This window comes from Suricata suricatta, chromosome 12 (assembly GCF_006229205.1).
Source record: "Suricata suricatta isolate VVHF042 chromosome 12, meerkat_22Aug2017_6uvM2_HiC, whole genome shotgun sequence".
In the NCBI taxonomy this organism is placed as follows: domain Eukaryota; kingdom Metazoa; phylum Chordata; class Mammalia; order Carnivora; family Herpestidae; genus Suricata; species Suricata suricatta.
Genome location: NC_043711.1, coordinates 81,633,963 through 81,656,457, shown reverse-complemented (window position 1 = coordinate 81,656,457; position 22,495 = coordinate 81,633,963). Strand labels below are relative to the sequence as shown.

Genomic DNA, 22,495 nt, shown 5'->3' with positions numbered 1-22,495 from the left:
ACCCTTCAAGTGTAATTATTAGTATAGTATAGTATAATAATTATTATTATCCATTTTACAGATGAGAAAACCGAAGTTCAGAAGGCTGAGGGTCTCACCAAGTCAACCAACTGACAGAGAGGGAGGTTGAGCCCCATCCTCCTGATGCCATGATGCTTCTTCTGGAATGACTCCCAGAGTTGAGTTCAGTGACACACAAAGCCATCTTGTTAGCAGGGGAACCCCTCAGAAGAATATGGTGTGATTGTTTTTAATACGAAGACACTGGCTGTTCCCCTCACTGTCTGGCAGACAGCATTGCCAGGAGCCTTTGAGGGCAGGTTAGGCAAACAGGTACTCTGAAGAGACAATTTCATCGAACCTGTAGTCATTGGGCTTTATTTCTAGAAACCAAGGGCACGCTTGTGAAGGACCAGTTTGTGAGGCTCATTTTCTGGGCTGCTGCTGCATCTGGGCCTCCCCAGTTTGGACCTGAAGGCACCAGGTACCTTGTATTTATGCGACAGGAGTCCCACTATCCCCGTCTTAGCTACATCTCCAGCCTCATCCCCAGGAGGACATGGGAGAGCATGGAAGACATTACTTGCACACACCAGTATATCTGGTTTTTCTCCCCTTCCTCGCCATAAGAGAGGATCACACTTCCCTATGGGTCATGTGACCTGCTTTGGCCAATGAAATACGAGCTGAAGTGATACACCTAGTAGATGCATGGAAGTAGTACAGATGTGTGACTCTCCAGGCTTTCTTTCTGCTCAGGACTGCACAGCTTTGGCACCGCATTCAGCCTGGGGCATTTCCCTGCAACTTTCCCTGCAACTTACGAACAGAAGCAGTGTGGAGGGTGGTTAAGGCATGGGCTCTGGAGCTACATCATCAGGTTCCAACCCCAGCTCTGCCACTTTGCAGCTGTGTGACCTCGGGCAAGTCCCTGCATTTCTTGGTGCCTCGGCTTCCTCGTTTGTAAAATAGGGACCAACTTGGCACTTACCTCTTAGGGGCTCTCATGAGGTTAAATGAGATCAAGACACAAAGCCTGAGTGCAGGGCTCAGAACGTAGTTAAGCCCTCTACAGACATGAGCTCTCAGAAAGATAGGGCAGAAGGGTATCTTTTTTTGTCCCCTGGGATGTGGGATACACCCATCCACCCTTTAGGACCTGGGAAGGTCATGCTGGGAACACAGGAGAGGAAGGAGAGAAAGCAGCTGAAAGCTGAGGAAGGAGAGGAGACCCTCGTCATCATGGCACATGGGAGGTGGGCTATAAGGCAGTTCCTCTGGCTGTGTGGAGCCCGATAATTCTGACTTTGTTGCTTCTGAGTCTGGGCCATCCATGTGATGAATGGTGGGGGATACTGAGGTAAGAGGAATCAGCCAAATTGAGCCCTGAACCAAGGCAGTGAGAACTGAGTTAAATCCCCTCCTGTCCATCTGTAGGGTCCTCAGGGGTGTCTGATGTTTTCAGTCATGACCTGAACCATCCTCCATCAGGTCACAGCTACAACTGGCCAGGTGCCCCCAGTGCAGCCATCGAGGGAAGAAATGCCCAGACCCCGAGGGAGGGTCTTTGTGGAGACTTGTCCCAACTGCAGGGAAATTGGAATCTTTTATTGAAAGTGGAAAGTACGCAGTGTGGAGTCTGGCATGGAGCCGAGAGACCTCAGTCCTCCAGGTGGCCTCCTTCCTCCTGTGGGCTCTGCCCATTGGGCTAACCATGGGTGGGATCGTTTGCCCACAGGGCCAGTGGTTGGTTCCTTTTTCGGGTGGGGGAAGGTGGGAAGAGGGTTGGAGGGCTGGGTAAGGACTGGCATAGGGGGCCTCAGGGACTCGGGGCTGGGGGCTGTGTTAGGCAGAGCCTTTCCAGGGCTGGTTCTGGCTTCTTCCAGGGCTGTGGTGGCATCTCTGCATCTGTCATCAGGCACTCAGCACCAGAAGGTCCTTGGAAGACAGAAGAGAGAATCCAGTTAGTGGATAAGATGACTTCTGCCTGCAGCCTCAGTAGTCACCTGTCCTTGGACTGGGCAAGTCACGTTTCTGAGCAGGAGCAATTCTGAATAGTGGAGACAATGGGGGTCCAAGGGGCCTGAAGATCACCCCAGCCATGTCATCAGCTTGCCCTGTATGGGGGACCTTAGGCAAGACACTTCCCTCCCTGCCCTTCATCTCCTTCTTCCCCCAAATAAGAGAAGCAGGCCTGGGCCTCTGTCCACATTCTCTCCAAACCCAATTTCCACAACTAAAAATATATACAACAAAGCAAATAATAGATTTAGCCTACAGAACAAAGTAAATACCCATGAGTCTCACTGATATAAATAATTGGATCAATAAATAAACAGGGAGAAGGGATGGGTCTTCCTTGTAGGAGAATTCTACCTAATAAATGTGAAAGGAGTGTTCTAGAAATAGAGTCTCTTGGGCAAACACCACACTAATAACTACTGCAGACCAGAACCATTAAAGAATGTTAAAATAAGCAGCAGAAAGTGTAATGAGAAATAGGATATTTGGGTCATCTCCAAGTGGCTCCTTGTGAGATATTTATTCGTTACAATGGGAAAAATTGTAACCTAATGGTGGGGAAACCGGCAGAAGCCACCTTAACCCCATGATCAAAGTCAATATCCCCAGGAGGAAGGCGTTGACCTTGTGTGCCCCCCCCAGCCCCCCACCCCATACGGTATACTTAGAAGGCGCCCAGCATCGTTTCAGTGCTGTTCTTGCCAAAAATACATAACCTCAATCTAATCATGAGAAAACATTTGTCAAAGCCAAGTTGTAGGACACCCCACACAATGGGCCAGACTCATCAGAACCGTCAAGGTCATAAAACACAAGGGAAATTTTGGGAACTGTCGCACATTGGAGGACACTGGCACAGATTCAGATTGATAACTGAATGCAATGTGGGGTCCTGGATCCGAAACCAGACAAAGGACATCAGTGGGAAAACTGTCAAGGAAGGCCTGTAGATCAGTTAACGGCTTTGTATTGGTGTGAACTTCCTGGTTTTGATCATTATACTCTGGGTATATAAGATGCTAACATTAGGGGAAACTGAGTAAGAGTGTTCTAGTGTTCTCTGTACTATTTTTGCAACTCTTCTGAAAGTCTCAAGTTGTCTGAAAATGAAAAATTAAGGGAGGCTGGATGGCTCAGTTGTTAAGCTTCTGACTTCGGCTCAGGTCATGATCTCATGGTTTCTGAGTTCGATTCCCACATCAGGTGAGCTCGAGCCCTGCTTCAGGTGAACATGAGCCCCACTTCAGGTAAAGCATAAGCCCTGCTTTGGGTGATCCCTGCTTCTCCCCCTCCCCCAGCCCCTCCTGGGATTCTTCCTCTCTCTGCCCCTCACTCACTTGCGCCCTTTCTCTCTCAACAACAACAAAAAATTAAAAATTAAAATACATGGCTAGACCCACATTAAAACAAGAAGAAGGAGGAGGAGGAGAAGGAGGAGAAATAGCTACTACTTACAGAAGTTGAACAAGACCAAGACTGGGCTGGGTCTTTCTTTAAATCAGTGGTTCTGCTACTTCCTATTTATCCAAGGGATTCAGGAGTGCTGATGCATAGGGGCACATGTACCCCAACGCTTATAGCAAAGCTTTCAACAGTAGCCAAATTATGGAAAGAGCCTAAATGTCCATCAACTGATGAATGGATCAAGAAAATGTGGTTTATATATACAGTGAAATACTACTTGGTGATGAGAAAGAACGAAATGCCGCCATTTGCACCAATGTGGATGGAACCAGAAGGTATTACGCTGAGTGAAATGAGTCAGTTAGAGACAGACAGATATCATTATGTTTTCACTCATAGGTGGATCTTGAGAAACTTAACAGAAGACCATGGGGGAAGGAAAGGGGAAAATAGTTACAAACAGAGAGGGAGGGAGGCAAACCATTAGAGACTCTTAAATACAGAGAACAAACTGAGGGTTGATGGGGGTGGGGGAGAAGGGGAAACGGGTGATGGGCATTGAGGAGGGCACCTGTTGGGATGAGCACTTGATGTTATATGGAAGCAATGAACCACGGGGATCTACCCCCCAAAACCAAGAGCTCATTGTATATACCCTGTACGTTAGCCAATTTGACAATAGATTATATTTTAAAAAAACAAAAAATCAAAAGCCCCCAAAACGTTTCTGGACACCCAAACACAAATAAATAAATAAATCAGTGGTTCTGTACCTTTCAGGACCAACACTCCATTTTACATTTTATTACAGGTATTTGTGTTATTTCTTTTATTATTCTGAAGCAAAATTCATGATCTATATGATCTACTTACATCCCTTACTAGAATATAAAGAAGAAATAAAAGGTAACTAATTTATAATGAAATAATATGTATTTTGATGTGAAATACTGAAGCCTGATTATCCAGGAAAGAAAAAATCATCCCCAGTAATTTTAAAAAGGCACTTCGGTTGGGCGCCGAGGACTTGAAATACAGCCCCAGTCGAGAATCACTGGCTGGAGCTGCCTCCATTATTCTCAGAAGCTGGGTGACCTTGGGCCAGTGGCCTCCCCTTTCTGATCCTCAGGTCCTTCATCTGTGATGTGAGGGCAAACAGCAACCAGGCCGTGCGAGGGCCCAGTTCTGTAGAATATGGTGCACAGGGCACAGGGCAGGCTTGGGAAATGGCGTAAGTGATGATGATGATGATGATGGTGATGGCGAGGATAAATTCATGCCAATTCCATCCATATTTCCTAACCCCCCTTTATAAAGGAATAGCAGTTAACATTAAGATGCTGTATCTTGGGGCGCCTGGGTGGTTCAGTCGGTGAAGCGTCTGACTATAGAGTTCAGCTCAGGTTATGATCTCACGGTCGTGAGAGTCTCCTTAAGATTCTCTCTCCCTCTCCCTCTGCCCCTCACCCCTGCTCACATGCGGAGGTGCTCTCTCTCTCTCTCTCTTTCTCTAAATAAATAAATAAGTAAAATGCTGTATCTCATTTAATTTCTCATCACAAGCCCCATGAGAGGGGTTCCCCATTTTCAGATGAGGAAACTGGGGCTCACCGCAGCACTGAGGCCCTCCAGGAGCTCCAGAGATGGGACCAGGACATGCACCACTGAGGACTATCCCAGAGCTTATGTCCGGCCTCCATCCACACTGCTCCTTCAAGGTCGCTACCACCTCCTCTGACTGGGCCCCTGAGGTGGTGGGGTCACCCCTGGGCTGAGACCCGAGCCTGGCAGGTGTGTGAGGAGCTGGGCTCTGCACACTGCTGGAGGCGGTGTGGATGGGGCTGCCTTTTGAAAATGAAATGGTTGTTCTGGGGCCAAGGCCCGTTCTTTCCATTTTTGGGGAGTGTTCTGAGCAGCACACTGAATCCCAGATCCAGAAAGAGTTCCGCGCGCCACACGCACACTGCAGCATTCTTTATATGGTGAAGACACTGAGAAACACAGACAGCTCTAGAATTCTCACTAGGTGCCAGGGCCTGCCTAAGGCACTTCACACGGAGAATCTCACTTTATTCTAAAAGTAGCCTTATAGTTGGTACTATGATTAGTCCTTTTTTACAGAGGAGAAAATTGAGGCTCAGAGAAGTTAAGTAACTTCTCCAGAGTCACCCAGCTGGACACTGGCAGAGCAAGGATTTGGATCCAAGTGGTTGGGTTCTAGCATTCTTAGCACTTAACGCTAGTGCCCTCCGGATCAAAGCCATGTTTAAAAATAAAACTCCAGAAAGACTGGGATGAAAACAGCAAAAATGTTCTAAATATTCATTTCTAGGTTGCAAATATGTCTAAGAGGATAAGGACGTGTTTGTTTGATCTTTTCTCTATTTTCCAAATTGCAGATAATGAGTATATGTGGTTTTTACAGTGGAAAAAGACCCCGTGCATTTGACTCTCAAGGCACCTGCCATGATTATAATTAGCAATTACTTCAGGAATGTTTATTCAAAGGCCCGTCTTCCCACGGGCTGGGGAGCTTTGCAAGGACCAGGATTGTACATTTTGCTCACTGTTGTGTTCCCAGCCCCTCGCACATTGTCTGGCACTCCAAAGGTGCTCGGTAAACGTTTTTCCAATGAACTATATCACACTTCCACTTTGGGTGAGCCCCTTACTGCTCTGAGCCTCAGTATTCCCATCTGTGAGCTGGGGGAAAGCACATCTGTCATGAGGACCAAATGAGATGGTGGATGGAAACGCTTCATTTAAGGGTTCTTAAGCTTTTGCATCTTGTTCCCTCAGCCTTTGAAGGAACAGGCCCCTCTTGCCCCACCTTTCCCCTCCCTTCTCTCCTTCCTCCCAATTCCTGGGCCATGGAGGGGAGACGGGGACAGAGTTCTTCTTCCCTTACCTCCAAGACGTTGATGTCTGCATTGCTGAAATCGATGTTGAGGATTTTGGGGAGAGGGACGCCAGAGCCCAGCACGGCTGCGAAAAGAAACAACAACAAAACGGTGAGGCATGGTCAGCACGGCTGAGAGGTGTCAGCCGCACTGCAGGCTCCCAGTATTTTCAGGGACACCGGCCATTTCTTCTCCATCTCGAGGCCTTTGCCCTGGCAGATGCTGCCCCCAGAGCACACTCCCTCACCCTTCAGGCTCTGAGCCTTCCTGAGACAGTTTGGATATCACGTTTTCTAGAACTGCCCCCTTCCCATGACAGGGATTGCAGGCTGTTAATTCTCTGCTTCCACATCTGTCACCTCTCCCCATCTTGTGAGTTTCTGGCAGGCAAGGACTGTGTCCCCGGCATCACCCAGCCCTGGGCTGGGCACAGAGGAGACGACAGATGTTTGCTGAATGGAGGCATGGAAGGGCACACATGGGCCATGGATGTGACATTTGGTTGTAGATTGGCAGAATCGAGGTAGATTCATGCTGATTCACATTCTAGGAAGGGAGGGAGGGAGGGAAGAAGAAAAAGAAGAAGGAAGAAGGAAAAGAGGGAGGAAGGAAGGAAGAAAGGGCGGGGAAAGAGGGAAGGAGGGAGAAAGGAAAGAAGGAAGGAAGGGAGGGAGGAAAGAAGAGAGGAAAGTAAGAAGGAAGAGAGGGATGAAAAGGTATGGAACCCACTTTGAGAATCGTGGTTCTTCTCCACTCTCTCACTTTTGAGAATAGTAAATTGCATCATAGTGAGACTGAGGGACTTGCTGCCAAGTTCACATCACCTCCTAGTGACCAAGCCAGGGCGAGGGGCTCCACCTCCTGCCGCAAAGGTCAGCCCAGCCCAGCCTAGCTCCTGATTGGTGACAGTGCCTGGTCTTGGTAACCAGGGCTTTCCTGTGACTGAGATTCAGCCTTGTCTGGTCACTGTGGTCAGGACGGAGGACTGTGTGGCCTGGAGAGCTCCCCAAAGGAGCCCTCGCCGGTAGAGCTGATAGCAGCCCCTCTGTCCTCTCCTCCATGAGGCTGAAGCGGGGAGAGAGGGGTGTGGCCAGGCTGGCGGAGGCCTTGGGGGCAAGGTTCCCAGTTACAATGGGGTCAGCTGCTCACGTAGCTTCCCGACAGCATCCCGGAGGCACCAAGGGGAGGCATCATGCTCAGCCCCTTCTTTTTACGAGGTTGGGCAAGAAAACCCTCTCATAGTTCCACGGCTGCCAGGGGCGGATTCTGGGTTAGGAGGCTGGGGAGATTGGTACCAGCAGCCTCAGCTTTTCTGTCCTGACCAAACTTTCTGCAACCATAAAGTGCTCACACTCCCTGCATGGAAAATTAAATACGCGATTGACAATCAACTGGGGCCATAACAATGTTAATGTACCTCATAATACGAAACTGTAGACCTCAAAGTGGTTAAGAAGGTAAATCTCATGTTATGTGTATTTTACCACGACTAAAAATAAACCTTAAAGAGATCAGGAAATAACTTAGGCTATATTTTTTTAATTAAGAAAAAAGAGTTTAAAAGGAAATATAACCATGGATTGAGGTTAATTGCCTCTGGGAGGTGAGGTTTTACATTTCAAACCGTTCAAGATTTTCTAAAACTTACACACATGTAATTTTCATATGCAATCAGGATTTTACATAGGTAATCAGAAAAATCAGCCAAATAAGGAAAGAAAAATGAAGAGGAAGAGGAGGAGGAGGAGGAGAAGGCTGTGGCAGAAGCAGCAAATACGGAAGTTGACAGATCCTTGGGGCAGCATTTGCATTCAGAGGATTAAATAAATAAGCTTAGAATGATGTTCTCAGAAATGCTGTTGAGGTAGAATGGCTGAGTCAAACATGCCTGACGAGCCAGCAGCCACCAGGTCCCCATGTCCCCCCCAACTCTGCGGAGGCACAGGCCCCGCTCTCACCGTTCATGGCGGGCATAAACGCCAGGTCAAAGATCTTCCCGACCAGCACCTCCAATAGGCCAACCTGCAGGGGAAGAAGGAGAACTCAACCCAGGCAGCGGTCCGCTCAGGTCCCAGGGGCTCCTTGAGATCCTGCCCTGTGGCCCAGGCGGAAGGCGCAGAGCTGCTCTGGGAGAACGTGGGAGATGCCCCTGACCCTAGAACCACCTAGGGGACAGCAAGGTGCCCGTCCACCTGCTCTCAGTGTAGCTGGGGAGACTGAAGCCGAGAGCAGGGCGAGCGCCGGTCCCAGGCTCATGTAGCCAACACTCTGGGGTTGCATCCCAGCTCGGTCTGTGTGGGCCTCTGAGAAGTCGCCCTCAGCTCCCTGACCCTCAGTTTCCTCAGCTGTAAAATGGGCCAGCTAGCCCAGCCTGCAAGGATGCAGTGAGGATCACAGGCAGATCAGGTAAAATACTTGGCCTAGAGACTTTTCCTGTGTGCACGCTCTTGACGTCCCTAAGCCCTGGTTTCGACGCGTGAAAACAGGAAGGAATAATCCTTGTCCAGTGGTTGTAAAAGCCGAACGTCCACTGCTCTATGTAAAGCGATGCCCTGCTGTAGGACCACATCGGGTGGCAGCGACGAGGGCACGGGACTTTCATCCCAGCTTCTCTGCCTTGGCTGCCTTATCTGGAAAACGGGCTAATAACTGTACCCAAACTGTACGTTTGTTGTGAGGATTAAACGAGAGAAATTTGTTAAAAAAAAAAAAAAAAAAAAGCTTAATTTGGTGCCTGGTGTCGGTCTCTGTGGCCCCAGGACCCAGAAATATTCTCTAATCTCACTCTCTGTGTGAGCTCCTTTTTCTGCTTGGGGCCCAGAGATCTCAGTGCTGGTTCCAGTCGTGTCCCAAGCAGCGGTGAGGCTTGTCGCTGCCTGTCCCTGGGCCCCAAGCTCTCCTTCTATAAAATGCGGCTGGTGACACCAGCCCCATGGGGTGTAGAGGCTCAGGGTGGAAAAACTCAAAAATAGGCAACACAATAGGTATTTAACTCCCTCACTATGTGGAAATTTCACCCATGGTTGTTCTAGTTGTCAAGTAAAAGAAAAGAGGGGCATTTTGGAGACCCTTGGTGGTGTAGGGGGACCCAGGAAGAAACAAAGAGATGAAATGGGACCCAATCCTAGAATCTGAGCTTCCCCGATTAGAAAGGCAGAATTTCAGAGCAAGGTGGTAAAAGGGTGGTTAGAAATACATCAGAATCTGTTTGCTTTACAGATGAGGAAACTGAGGCTCAGAGTGGATTGGTATTGCTCGAGGTCACATAGGAGTTAGTGGCAAAGCCAAGGCCCCGGATCCAGAAAGGAAGGGGTGCTGTAGGACACGGCTGTCCCTACTGCTTCCCCATCTCAGAGTGAGAAGATTTGGGTCAGGTTAGCCTCCAGGTGCCTGGGGGGCTCAGTCAGTTAGGCATCTGACTTCAGCTCCGGTCATGATCTCACGGTTCATGGGTTCAAGCCCCATGTCGGGCTCTGTGCTGACAGCTCAGAGCCTGGAGCCTGCTTCAGATTTCTCTCTCTGCCATCCCTCCCACCCTTGTGCTCTGTCACTCTCTCTCTCAAAAATAAAAAGTAAAAACCATTAAAATGGGACAGCCTCGGGGCACCTGTGGCTCAGCCGGTTAAGCGTCCAACTTTGGCTCAGGTCATGATCTCGTGGTCCGGGAGTTTGAGCCCCACGTTGGGCTCTGTGCTGACAGCTCAGAGCCTGGATCCTGCTTCAGATTCTGTGTCTCCCTCTCCTTCTGACCCTCCCCTGCTCATGCTGTCTCTCTCTCAAAAATAAAATAAAACATTAAAATTTTTTAAAAAAATAATAAAATGGGACAGCCTCTTTGGTAGAGTTGGAGCTGTGAGTCTGTACCCCGCCCCTTGCTGGCTTTGTGGGCCTCAGTTTCCCCACCTGTAAAGGAGGCCTGACAGAGATGATGTCAGTGCCATGGAATTCACAGACACACTCGGCCCCGGCTAGTCATGTGGGGACGCCCTTCCCAGAAGATCTTGCCCTTGAGCTTAGTACTTACATCAAAGTTGCCTACGTTTGAGGTTCTGAGGTTGAGGTGAGTCCTGCCAAAAAAGCAAACAGCCTGTTAGGAGTGGTGACTGTCGGAGAATCCTAAGAGGTTTATGTTCCAATAAACTATCGAAAGCCCCTCTGCCAACATCCTCACAAAGACTTTGTTTGACTCAGGGTGGGACCCAGTCAATAAGAACAATGTTGATCTGCACGCATTGAGCACCAATGGTGTCCTAGACATGATGCTAAGGCTTTCATACCCTGCACAGGAGCCCCTGAGCCGAGGTGTCGCTTCCGAGGTCTCAGTGACCCACGCTCAACTGCAGTCTGGAAGAGATGATCCTCCTTCTGACGTATTGTCGGAAGGTCAACGGCAGCCTGACGCCACGTCACAGTCCTACCTCGTTCACCTGACTTCATCCAGCGCGACACGTGGACATTTTACCCTCTCACCTCATCACCCGGAGGGGGTGAGCACAGCATAGTATTTTGAGAAAGAAATTTACGTTGACGTAAATTTTATTACAGTGTATTGTTATAATTGTCCTATTGATTGTTGTTGTTCATCTCTTCCTGTGTCTAATTTATAAATTAAACATTATCGCAGGCATGTTTGTACAGGAAGACACAGGGGAGCTGGGTTCGGGACCATCTGCGCTTTCGGGCATCCGCTGGGGGTCTTGGAACAGATCCCTGCGGATAAGGAGGGACGGCTGTAAACGCTCCAGTCAGAACTGTGACACCTACTAGCTGTATGTCCTCGGCCACAGTGCTTACCCTCTCTGTGCCTCAGTTTCCTCTGCAAACTGAGCGGCTGCAGGGACTAAACGAGTGACCCACGTCAAGCCTGTGCCTGGTACACAGTGCGCGCCAGGCACACATGAGCCTTCATCCCCGCCTCGCTGGCTCCTTTCGGCAACCCTGTGGGGGAGTCACCTGAGGCTCCCGGGGTACCTCCCCGGGGCCACAGGGCTCAGCGGGGAGAGCCCAGGACTCTCCCCTGCGGAGCGCTCCTGGCTGCTGTGCTCAGGGAGGCTCGAGGCCTGGGTTCGAGGCCCCTGTCTGCACTGTGAGGGTCTCTGCCTGCCTGCACCTGAATCTCACCTGCAAAACCTTGGCCCCACCTGAGGCCACAGCTGGTGGGCAGCCAGCAGGAGAGAAGCCAGTGAGCCTTCTCGGGGGAGACGACTCGGCCTCCACGTGTTTTACTGCCGACTTCCACTCCCTTCCATCCTTCGCCCTCGGCCCCTCCGTCCACAACACCCCAGCTTTTTCCTGCCCTCAAAGCTTGCCTGCACTGCTCTGGCTGCCTGCAACCCCCCCCACTGGCCCCTTCTCGTCATCCAGGCCTCAGGTCCTTAGAAACTCCTGGATGGCTCTGAGTTGTGTCCTAGTTTGAGGAATTCCCATTGTTGGGCTTGATCAGCTGTTGTAAGAAGAAAAAGTTATAACGAACAAGCCCATGCTGGCAACTTGACATACAACCTCATTTATCTTGGAGTGGGAGTAAGCAGAGCACTTACTGCCGTAGGCTGAGGTCAAGAAGGAAGTGACCTTTAGGGCTTAGCTCGCTGCCTGGCATGTGGAAAGTAGTTTACAGTTGTTACTGTGGGTCCTGTGAGGTAGTGACTATTATCCCCATTTTCAGATGAGAAAACTGAATTTCAGAGAGGCAAAGTCACTTGGCCTCTGTCACACAGCCCGTCCATGGTCACGTTAGGATGTGAACTCATGCTGCCTGGCTTGTAACCATGAGACGCAGCTCCAGCTCAGACAGACCCAGGCCAGCCCAGAGCCCCCTCTCTGCACCCGCTGTGTGGCCCTGAGTAAGCAAACCCACTTCTCTAGGCCCTAGTTGTCTCCTCTTTAAGATGAGAGGCTCCGCAAGGCCATTGCGAGGCCAAACAAGGGAATGCAGATAAACACCTAGTGCAAGCCTGGCCCATCGTCATCATGGCCGTCATGATTATTGTTGATGTTGTAGTTGTTGTTGGCAGTATGTTCCTTTACCCAGCTCACGGCATCACCCCCACTGGCCAGCTCGGCCAGTGGCCTTGGCAGTCACAGCCCATTTTTACCGGCGCAGCCTCTCGGGTTTACCCAGCCCGAACAGCCATGCTGGGGGACCTCTGGTGACCTCCCAGGTGTCCCTTCCGGCAGCACCACAGAGGCCTTTCTGAGCAGCAAGAGCCCGAGTCCGCAACCCCCTTACTTCTCCAGCTTGGCGTCGATCATGAGCTTGTCTCCCTCCACGGAAAACATGGCCAAGAGCTCTGTGTCCTGGAGGAAAGAGGGACGAGAATGTCGCCGCTGGGAGGGCACCAGGGGCCGGCTGGGTGCTGCCTCAACACGCAGCACCACTCAGGCTGCTCCTCGCAGTCTTGGTCAAACCTCCTTTTACGAGCCGAGAGCCCAGTACTGCTCACTATATACTGGGTATCCCCCCTCTAGAGGGAAGGGGTTGGGGATAATAAATTGCCTATGTTTGCTTGCAAGTTTGTTGCCTTCCGGTAAGGCAGGAGGGCCAAGAACATTCCGCAGAGAGATACCGTCACAGGGAGCAGCAATGGCTGGGCTGGTGCGGGTGTTTCCCCAGGTGTTCTGAGCTGTCTCGGGGGTGGGCTGGCCCGCAGCCTGTGCAGCCAGTGAGCCCCTGGAGATGAGACTGGGCGTCCCCAGCACCGGTCATAACTGCCCCACCCCCATGCCCAGGAGCAGGCATGAAAGGTCCAGACTGAACCCCTCTCCAGCAGAAGACTTGTTTATTTAAAACTTTTTTTTAATGCTTTTTATTTATTTTTGAGAGACAGAGAGAGAGACAGCGTGAGCAGGGGAGGGTCAGAGAGAAAGGGAGATACAGAATCGGAAGCAGGCTCCAGGCTCTGAGCTAGCTGTCAGCACAGAGCCTGAGGTGGGGCTCGAACCCACAAAGTGTGAGATCATGACCTGAGCTGAAGCCAGACGCTTAACCGACTGAGCCACCCAGACGCCCCAGCAGAAGACTTGTTGTAGGAAAGTCTGTCTTAGCGTCCCTGCTACACCCACAAAAAAAAAAAAAAAAAACATAAAGCGGAATAAATCAGTCTTTTGAAAAGAAGGAAATTCCAACACATTCAGGTGATGTTATTAGCAGTAACAATAGCAGCCTTCATTAGGATGATGAAAGACTGCAGGCTCTGGGTGCGTGTGGCAGGGACCACGTGGGCACGGGGAAATCACCCAATTCATTCATGAGGAAATGGCGTTTGAACTGAGGCCTGATGGCTTTGTAGGATTTGACCAGATGAAAAAGATGTGAGAGTGATCCAGGCAGTGGGAAGGTATGTGCCAAAGCCCTGGGGCAGGAACGAGGTTGGTGTTAGATGGAAGAGAGCAGGCCAGAGAGCAAGGAGGTAAGAGTGCTGCAGGAGACTGAGTGGGAAGGGGCCAGATCCGGCAGGGCTAGCAGGCAGGAGGAAAGTCGTGGCTGCACCCTGGGGCCACCGGGGCGTCATGGCAGGACTGAGCTGGGTCATACAGACATTTGGGCGATCGACCGGGAAATTTCCACATGGTAGAGACTAATCAACAAGGGGCTGAATCAGGGACAGCCATCTCCACTCCCTGGGTGAGCACCAGCCCTTTTCATCTGGCATCTGATGATGCCCAGAAAGGACCCCCTGTGCACCATGGCTTGGCATGCTCTAGCTGAGGACACTCACTTCCTGGATTAGGAGTGGCTCATTTGATCTTGAGCCCTGGGAGGAAAGACTGAGAAGACACAGAAGATGGGACAGAACCCTAAGTGTCTGAATCTAAAGCTTTAACCACCAAGGGGGAAATAACACAGCCCACTGCTTCAACAAATATTCACTGAACACCTACTGTGTGCCGAAGTCTGTGCTAGGCTCTGAGGATGCCATAGCAAATAAGACAATTTACATCTCTGTCTAGAAACAAACTAACAAATGCATTTTGTAATGTCAGGGTAAAGCTACAAATCAAATAAAGCAAGAAAGGCAGAGAGAGAGAGAGAGATGGGAGGGGCGGGGACATTTTAGACCGCGAGTATGGGAAGACGTCTCTGGGGAGGTGACATCTGAGGAGAGACCTAAAGGAAATGAGGGAGTGAGTCATGCAGATACCTGGGGAAAGAGCATTCCAAGCAGAGGGAACAGCATGTGCAAAGGTCCTGGGTTAGAACTCCACCTGGCATGTTGGTGAAATAGTGAGGAGCTGAAAGGTAACCAGGGGATAATCTAGAACTTTGTGGGTTATTGTTAGGGGATTGGCTCTTGTTTCAGGATTGAAAGGAAATGATTTGAGAAAAGGAGCCACAAGATTTTAAGAGGATTCCTCTCTGAAATAACTGGAAATTATTGTATTTGTATCCGTCTCCTGCTAGGTACCAGGGACATGAGAACCAGTACCATCTTCCTTGTTTCCCCTTTCTCCAGCATCTAATAGAAAGCATAACACATAGTAGGTGCTCAATAAAAACTGCTGAGTGCATGAGTTGCCACACAGCATGGTATACAGCCTGTGAATAATAATAGTCAACACTGCTGGAGCACTTCCAGTATGACAGGTCCTGCTCTGAGTGTCTTACTAATACTCTGCTTCCACCTGCATAAAGTAGAGGAGAAAAATCAAGCCCAGAGAGAGGGAGTGACCCACCCAAGCTCACACAGCTAGAAGTGCTAAAGGTTGAATTTGAATTAGATCATCTGGGCCCCAAGTTGGGCTTATCATCACTATGGCACTGTGGGGACTTGAAGGGGTCTGGGGGCTCCAGAAGACTACTTGGTGCCCCCCCTCCCACTGACACTCACCACATCAATGAGGCAGATAGTGGTCTCAACGTCGTTGGGCTGGGAGACCATGACCTCGGAGGTGGCGAAGACCTTCACCAGCGCCTTGTCCTTCTGCAGCGTCACTGAAGGCGGGTTGGGTACCTGGATCCTGATGGTGAGAGGGCGGGACTCGGGGTACTGCTGGAACACCTGGGGGGGACACCAGGCCGGAGTGAGGGGGGCCCTGGCCGGCAGAGGTTCCTGGCACGTTACCAGTCAGCCTCTAAGCACACGGCCCAGAGTCTCACCCTGGGCACCTGCAGATTGACAGCATTGCTCGAACCCTACAAACCCCATGGGAAGGCTCTAGCCTGCTCCCGGGTTTGGGGAGGGGGCTGCCCTCTCCGAACCCCTCACCCGGGATTACCGTGAGCATTAAATGTGGAGGTGCTGGCAAGGCCTCAAGCTCAATGCCCGCTGCCTGGAGACGTTCAAGACTTGCTACTGAGCAAGATGGGTTCATCTGGACGTTCATGATGGCATCGAATCATTACAACAAATCCCGAGGGCGTTTTTTTTCTCCGAGCTACAGATAAAAAACTGAGGCTCAAGCAAATTGTCCAAGGCCAGCAGGAGAGCTGGGATGCCAGCCCAGGGCTGCGCCTCTCCCCTCTGAATGCCCCACCTGGACTGAGAAGGTTCATAATTTGGGGGGACTTCACAGTGAATTTCCAGAGCAAGACACCGCCTCTCTGGGTTTGTAGGGGTCTCTGGAGACCTCTGGTGGGAGGAATCTGAGCCTGTTCGCTGCAAATGGACTCCCCAAAAGTTAATTCGCTAAAGGGACAGTTCATCAAAAACTTAGCTCCCATGTTTGCTAAATCACTGCTTTACCAAAAAAATTATTTTAAAGAACATTCTTCTTTTTTTTTTTTCTTTTTTAAAAAAAGATTTTAAGTAACCTCCACACCCAGCCTGAGGCTCACATTCATGACCCCAGGACCCAGAGTTGCCTGCTCTCTGACTGACCCAGCCAGGCGCCCCAAAGGAACACTTTTCTTAAATATATTAAATGAATTTAACTACATGGTAAAAACTACAAAGTTGCTTTAAAAAGAATCCACGTACATGAAACTTTTCCATGGGCAATGCAGCAGTGTGGGTGGGTCCTGGTCCTAAGACGACTCTATTCATGTTCTCGAACACATTGTCAAGGTGAAATTCTTTCATTTATTTTTAAAAATCTTTTGTAAAGTTTATTTTGTATTTTGAGAGAGCACAAGGAGGGGAGGAGCAGAGAATCCCAAGCAGGCTCCCTGCTGTCAGCGTAGAGCCCCATGCAGGGCTCAAACTCAAGAACTGGATGGGAGAGATCAGGACCTGAGCCAAAATCAAGAGTCAGATGCTTAACCACATCCGACTGAGCCACCCAGGTGCCCCGAGGTGAGATCCTTTTAAACAAACTCTTGATCTCTTGGCAAATCTAGTAGATTCACAGCCACATGACCACTCAGTGAGTTCACCCTTTGGCAAATTGGCTTTCAACAAATCAGTGATTTGGTAATTGGTTTTTCACAAAGGGTTTTCAGGCAACCTGGAGGGGCCGACCCCAACATACATGGTCTCCAATGCTTAGCAAGACTTTCCTTCACAGGGACTTGGAGAGGTTACCGCAAACTCCCCCCCAGCAGCAGGAGACCCTGGATGCGCATCGCAGCTCTGATTAAGCCCGGGTCTCCAGGACACATTCTTCTGCGACTAGCCTGAAGCCCCACGGCTGCAGACCCAGTCCCATTGCAAGGTCTGAGTCTGTGTTAGCAGAGCGCTGCCATTTGCCATATTGTGTGACTGCTCTGAGCCTCTGTTTCCCTGTCTGTAAAATGGATTGTTCCTCTTTTCCTGCCCCGTTAATGAGGGAGATGACTAAAGGCACATAAAAGAGTAAATTCCTAATTTTTTTCATAAGCTGTAAAGTGCAGTGCACATGAGAAGTGGTCCAATAAGTAAAAGGTCCAGTTGTTAGAAGTCTACCTGTCTTTGGGACCTGCCGCTGTTTTTGACATTAGATAATGGTGCTATGCCATTCAGCCTCCAACCACAGGAGGCCGATAGTGATCATTTGTTGAGTTGGGTCTCCTTTCCTGCTTCTGGAATCTAACCAGGAACAGACAGAGCAGGTAGAGAAGAGATGAAAAATGTCTAAAATGATTGTAGATGACAGCAATCCTTGTACCTGCATAGCACTTACTATGTAAGAAGCTCTTTGCTGCCAGGTGCAGGCTAAGAGGTTTGGACCAATGCTGGGACCAGACCTGGGATCAGAAAGGTCTTTGTTCCAACTGTATATAGCTAATAATCTGACAAGAGCACTTGCCCTTGTTTAAAAAAAAAAAGATTTTGTTATTATTAACAAGAACTATAATAGCGAACATTTATCAAATGCCTACTCTGTGCCTGTGTTCAAATCCCGGGTTCACAGCCACACAGTGAAGTGGGCATTGCTATCCCCATTTTCCAGATGAGAACACTGAGGCTCAGAGAGACATCATTTGCCTATGGTAGTATGGCTGAGACATGCTTAGCTAGAATTCAAATTCATGTTTATTCCCCAAATCTGGCCCTTCCCATCTAAGCCACCATGCACCTGCGTGTGTCAGCATCTTTACATGAATTATCACCTTCATCTCCTTTACTTTCTTAGATGAAGCTGTGGAGTAGGAGCTCATGTCTTTTTTAAAAAATGATGAAGCCAAAGCTCAGAGATGTTAAGACTCTTGCCTGAAGACACACAGCGATGAAGCAGCCAGGAAAGGATTAGACCTGTGCAGACTAGTCCACTGCTACAGCTCAGGATCTTTCCACCTCAATCTGCCATGACACCCTGGCGTAGGGATTCAGACACCACATCTTTGTCACTGCAATGGGATCACCCCACCCTAGTTCTGGGCGTCTCCCCTTCTGACCCAGTTCCTGGGACACCGGAAGACAAGGGGACGCATCTGCCTTACGTACCTTGGGAATCAGAGCTCCCAGCGTGGACGTGGTGAGAGGAGGAAGTTCTTCAAACTGCAGGAGGAGAAGAAGGGGCGTGTGAGGCCCTCAGGCCACAGGGACAGACTGGAGGTGCTGACATAGTGACTAAACTCCTACACCCCCAACCAGCTGCCCAGCTGGCAGGGGCATCTTCTTCCCCTCAAAGACCCCTCAGGGGGCCCCGCCTGTCCAACAGCGACCCCCATACTGATCACGGCAGCCATTCTGCAGTTAGGTGGACAGGGGCAGCCACTTAAACTTACTATGCACATAACTTTGTGGGGCAAAGACCGGACTCTTTCTCCTCTAAATGTAATTCTTAACTTTTTTAAGTTTATTTATTCATTCTGAGAGAGAGAGAAGCAGAAAGAGAAGGAAAGAGAATCCTAAGCAGGCTCTGCACTGCCAGTTCGGAGCCCCACTTGGGCCTCAAGCCCACAAAACATGAAATCATGACCTGAGCCAAAACCAAGTCAGACACTTAACCAATGGAGCCCCCCAGATGCACTTAAATGTAATTCTTTATTAAAACTAGGTGAGCATCAGTGAGTCTGCGTGCATAACCCAGTGTCCACTAAATGCATAATTCTGCCGTATCCCTGAGCCACTTGCTCTATTACTCCATGTTTTCTTTAAATTGATTGGCTTTTGAAAACTTCAAATTAAAAAAAATGGAAAGTTGGTACCATTTAACAGAAAGAAATAGCAACTGTAAAAATAAATGCAATAAAAATAAAACAGTGCCATTACATTCTGCATGGATGTTGTTGTCTGTGGAGGGTTATCGGTGTGAGTTCTGTTCTCTCTGAGTTACAAAGAGGACACTTAAAAGTGCAAGAGAGGGTTAACTATACACTAGCACCAAATGGAGACGTCTTGGTGGAATCAAGATGGACATAATTCGTATGATGGCTTTTTGGAGAACTTCTTGTTCTTAGGAGATACACAAAAATTTATGGAGTAAAATGTCATGTTTCCAAGAACTTAAATTGTTCAACAATAGCTAGCTAGCTTGTTGGTAGATAGGTTAGATAGGCAGATGGATGGAATGATGGAAGGAAGGAAAGAAGGAAGGAAGGGAGGAAGGAAGGAAGGAAGGAAGGAAGGAAGAGAGGAAGGAAAAGAGGAAGTATGGATGAGAAGGTGGGTAGATCCACGGGTGAGCAGATGAATCGGTAGCCATGAAACAAATATGACAAAATATTAACTGGTGAAGGATATTTGGGCACTGATTATGCTATTTTGTTTTGGTTTTGTTTGTTTGCTTGTTTGCTTGCTTGCTTGCTTGTTTTTGAGAGACAGAGAGATAGACCATGAGGAAGGGCAGAGAGAGAAGGAGACACAGAATCTGAAGCAGGCTCCAGACTCTGAACTGTCAGCACAGAGCCTGCAGCAGGGCTTGAACCCATGAACCGTGAGATCATGACCTGAGCTGAAGACACCCTTGATTATGCTATTTTGTATGCTTGAGATTTTTAAAGAAAAAGGTTTGGAAAGAAAATTATCCTGGAGCATACCTTATTCTTATGTATCTTTTAGTTATTTAATATCAGTGTTTACCAAGTAAAAGGATTCTAAGCATTTATACTGGGATACATATGTAAGAATATATATTATGCTTTTAAAGAAGGATTGGCATAAAATTAAATAGAACTGAATAGAGATTAACTTTCTCATCTTGATGTTCTTTAATGCCAGGTCTATGAATCATCTAAAATCACCCCAGTCACCGTGCTTTGGTAAACATTGACACAACCAATACATGTCCGTGAGCGGGAAGTGAGTCAGGGATGCACTGTTTTCTCACTTTAAAGCGATTTGCCCGAGGCTGTGGGGACTAGACAGGACCAACGGGGGAGCTGTTTGCTGCCCAGCCCAGCCCCCCGCGGGAGGGGACCATGACTCACCATGCCATTGGTGATGTCGATATCCAGTGCCCCCTGCTTCTGCAGGAGGGCCAGCACTGAGCCCAGGAAGTTGGCAGAGATGGCCAGTTGGGAGTTGGTGTTGTCGCCCATGGGGGGTAACTCTGGCATCTTCTGTCTGGAAGCCGTGGCTGGCCGCCCCAGCGGGTAGTCAATGAGATCTCCTCCAGCCTCTCCAACCAGAGTCTGGGGGGGGCAGAGAGGAAAGAGGTCACAGGGAGGGTTACCGGGAGACGAGTGGAGGAGGCTGAGCCTGGAGCAAGGTCCTCACAGCCTTCCTCGATTAAACCCGCTGGGTCTGAGTGACCCTTCTGTTATGGCCCCTGGCTCTTCTTCATCTGTGATGGAAGGGGACCTCTTGCAGTTGGCACTTTGTGGCCACTTGGAACCACAGGCTATCATCCTTCATTTTGAATACATGTACGACATGGATTCTTTCCCCCTGGGTCCTTGCAAGAGGAGTTCGTTATGTGTCCGCACAATGCTCATGGTGTATCTACCCTCTGAAGACCAGACCCCTCTCCACGGTCTACACATGCTATGTGGTCTGCCTGCGGGGACTTCTCTGCCTCATTGAGAGCCACTCTGTCCCTACTGCCCCTGGTCAGCCCCTGCCACCATCCCACTACTCCCACTGTGGCTCCTTCCCACACACTCTTCCCTGACTCACACTCCTCTCTTATTATGCCCCACTTACTGGCAGGTCTCAGCTTACATGTCACTTCCTCCAGGAAGCCCTCCAAGACCTCCCTGGATACATCCCAACTCCTTGCTGTAGGCTCTGATATCCTGGGACCCTCTTTCACAGAACTCATGATCTTTGTGTGTGTTTGAAGGACCCTTGGATGGCCCATCCTTCCGATGGATTGTAAGCCCCATTAAGGCAGAGATCTCACTTGTTCACAGAGCACCTCCAGCCCCAGTACGGAGCCTGGCACACGGCAGGTAACCAACAAATATCTCTTGAATGACTAGTGTTTATGAATAGGCAAGGTGGGAACATATGTGTGTTCACATATGTCCCGTGTATGTGGCAGCCTGGGCGTGCACCTGCCCTTCTGTACCTGACAGAGCAGCGGGGGGAGCACCCACGTTGGTACAGCCCCGGGAGAGGAACGTGTGCGTGTGCCCCGTGCACAGTTAGGGGTCAGAGTCAGTGGTGTGCTGGAACCCGCTCACACCGGCTTGCAAGAGCGAGCTCCGTGCATGTCTTCCCAGCTCTCGAGGCAGTGGTATAAAGTTAGTAGCTTGAAACTGGCCATGATGGGAGTATTTAGAGCATGGCCACCAGCATGGAGGTCACCTCATTATGTCATACAGTTGCTGTGAAGATAGACTGAGTCAACTACATGAAGCACTTGGAATGTGCCTGCCACGCAGTAAACACTTGGCGAGTATTTCCTGATGTGGCTTCTGGAAGGTCTTCAAGAATCAGAAGAGGGTCCTGTTCAAACATGGCTTCCTGGACACCGAGTAGAAGCCCATGAGTCTGGCACGCACACCCTAGCCCACCTTCCCTTGCCCTGAGGCCCCGGCACTCACGTTGAGGTCCAGCTCCAGGAATTCCCCAGTCACAAGCGGGAGGCTGGAGAAGGTATACTGGACACTTCCCAATATCCCCAGAGGAATCAGAGCTGCAGGAAAAGGTGGGGGTCATGGGGAGTCCCTTTCATCCTCCCAGATGCCTTTCCTCCTTGTGCCCCAAGCGGGGCAGGGCAGCAAGGCTCCAGCTCCAGAGAGCAGCATGAAAAGAACAGGAGCTCTGGGTTCGAATCTCAGCTCTGCCTCTTCCTTGCTGTGACCTCAGGCAAGACACTGTGGCTCTCTGAACCTCAGTTTCCTCCTCTGTAAAATAGGTTTAATATAACTCCTTGAACTATACTGTAGGGTCCGTGAGATTCTGGATATTGATAAGCCTTGTGAACTGTGAAGTACTGTGACCAGGGAAGAAGTTTTAAGGTTCCACAAGGTGATGCTTAGTTGAAGCTGGCATTTCCCTGACTGCGTATGACCCATAGCCCCATCTTCTGGGCTCTTCCTCCCTTGTTCCTGGTCACAAGGGGAGAGAATTTTACCATCTGTGTAAGCCATCTCCAGACCACCTGGGGTCCCAGAGAGATGGGAGCGCTGCCCAAGAGGGCCATCCCATGTGGCTATTGAAGCTATGTGCCCCGTAAGTCAGGTGCGTCCAGTATGCTGCAGTCTTTATGAAAGGAGGTCCCTGGAACCACGCTGTGTGTGAACTGCACAACCACAGGGGGCAGGCTTGCCTCCAGAAGTGTTCACTCAGAGATCGTGGATCATGGGCTGGTAGTGGAGCCTAGTTCTAGAGACCTGGAAGGTCTCTGTGGTGCCTCCTGCCATTTGCTCTCCAATCCCTCTGTGGGCTGAGGTCAACCCCCATTTTAGAGCTGAGGAAACC

General features: G+C 49.7%; 1 protein-coding gene across 1 annotated transcript in view; it reads right to left on the bottom strand.

Moving 5' to 3' along the window:
* Positions 1–1,587: 1,587 nt before the first annotated feature.
* The window catches only part of BPIFB4 (BPI fold containing family B member 4), a 36,148-nt gene continuing 15,240 nt past the window's right edge, over positions 1,588–22,495 (bottom strand). The window contains exons 5-14 of the mRNA XM_029917938.1: positions 22,076–22,122; positions 21,616–21,707; positions 20,056–20,259; positions 18,128–18,181; positions 15,155–15,325; positions 12,556–12,623; positions 10,351–10,393; positions 8,285–8,348; positions 6,335–6,411; positions 1,588–1,938 (exon numbers count right to left, since the gene is read on the bottom strand). Of these exons, the coding sequence (XP_029773798.1) occupies positions 1,915–1,938; positions 6,335–6,411; positions 8,285–8,348; positions 10,351–10,393; positions 12,556–12,623; positions 15,155–15,325; positions 18,128–18,181; positions 20,056–20,259; positions 21,616–21,707; positions 22,076–22,122 (844 nt within the window). The 3' untranslated portion in view covers positions 1,588–1,914. The remainder of the gene's footprint in view (positions 1,939–6,334; positions 6,412–8,284; positions 8,349–10,350; positions 10,394–12,555; positions 12,624–15,154; positions 15,326–18,127; positions 18,182–20,055; positions 20,260–21,615; positions 21,708–22,075; positions 22,123–22,495) is intronic.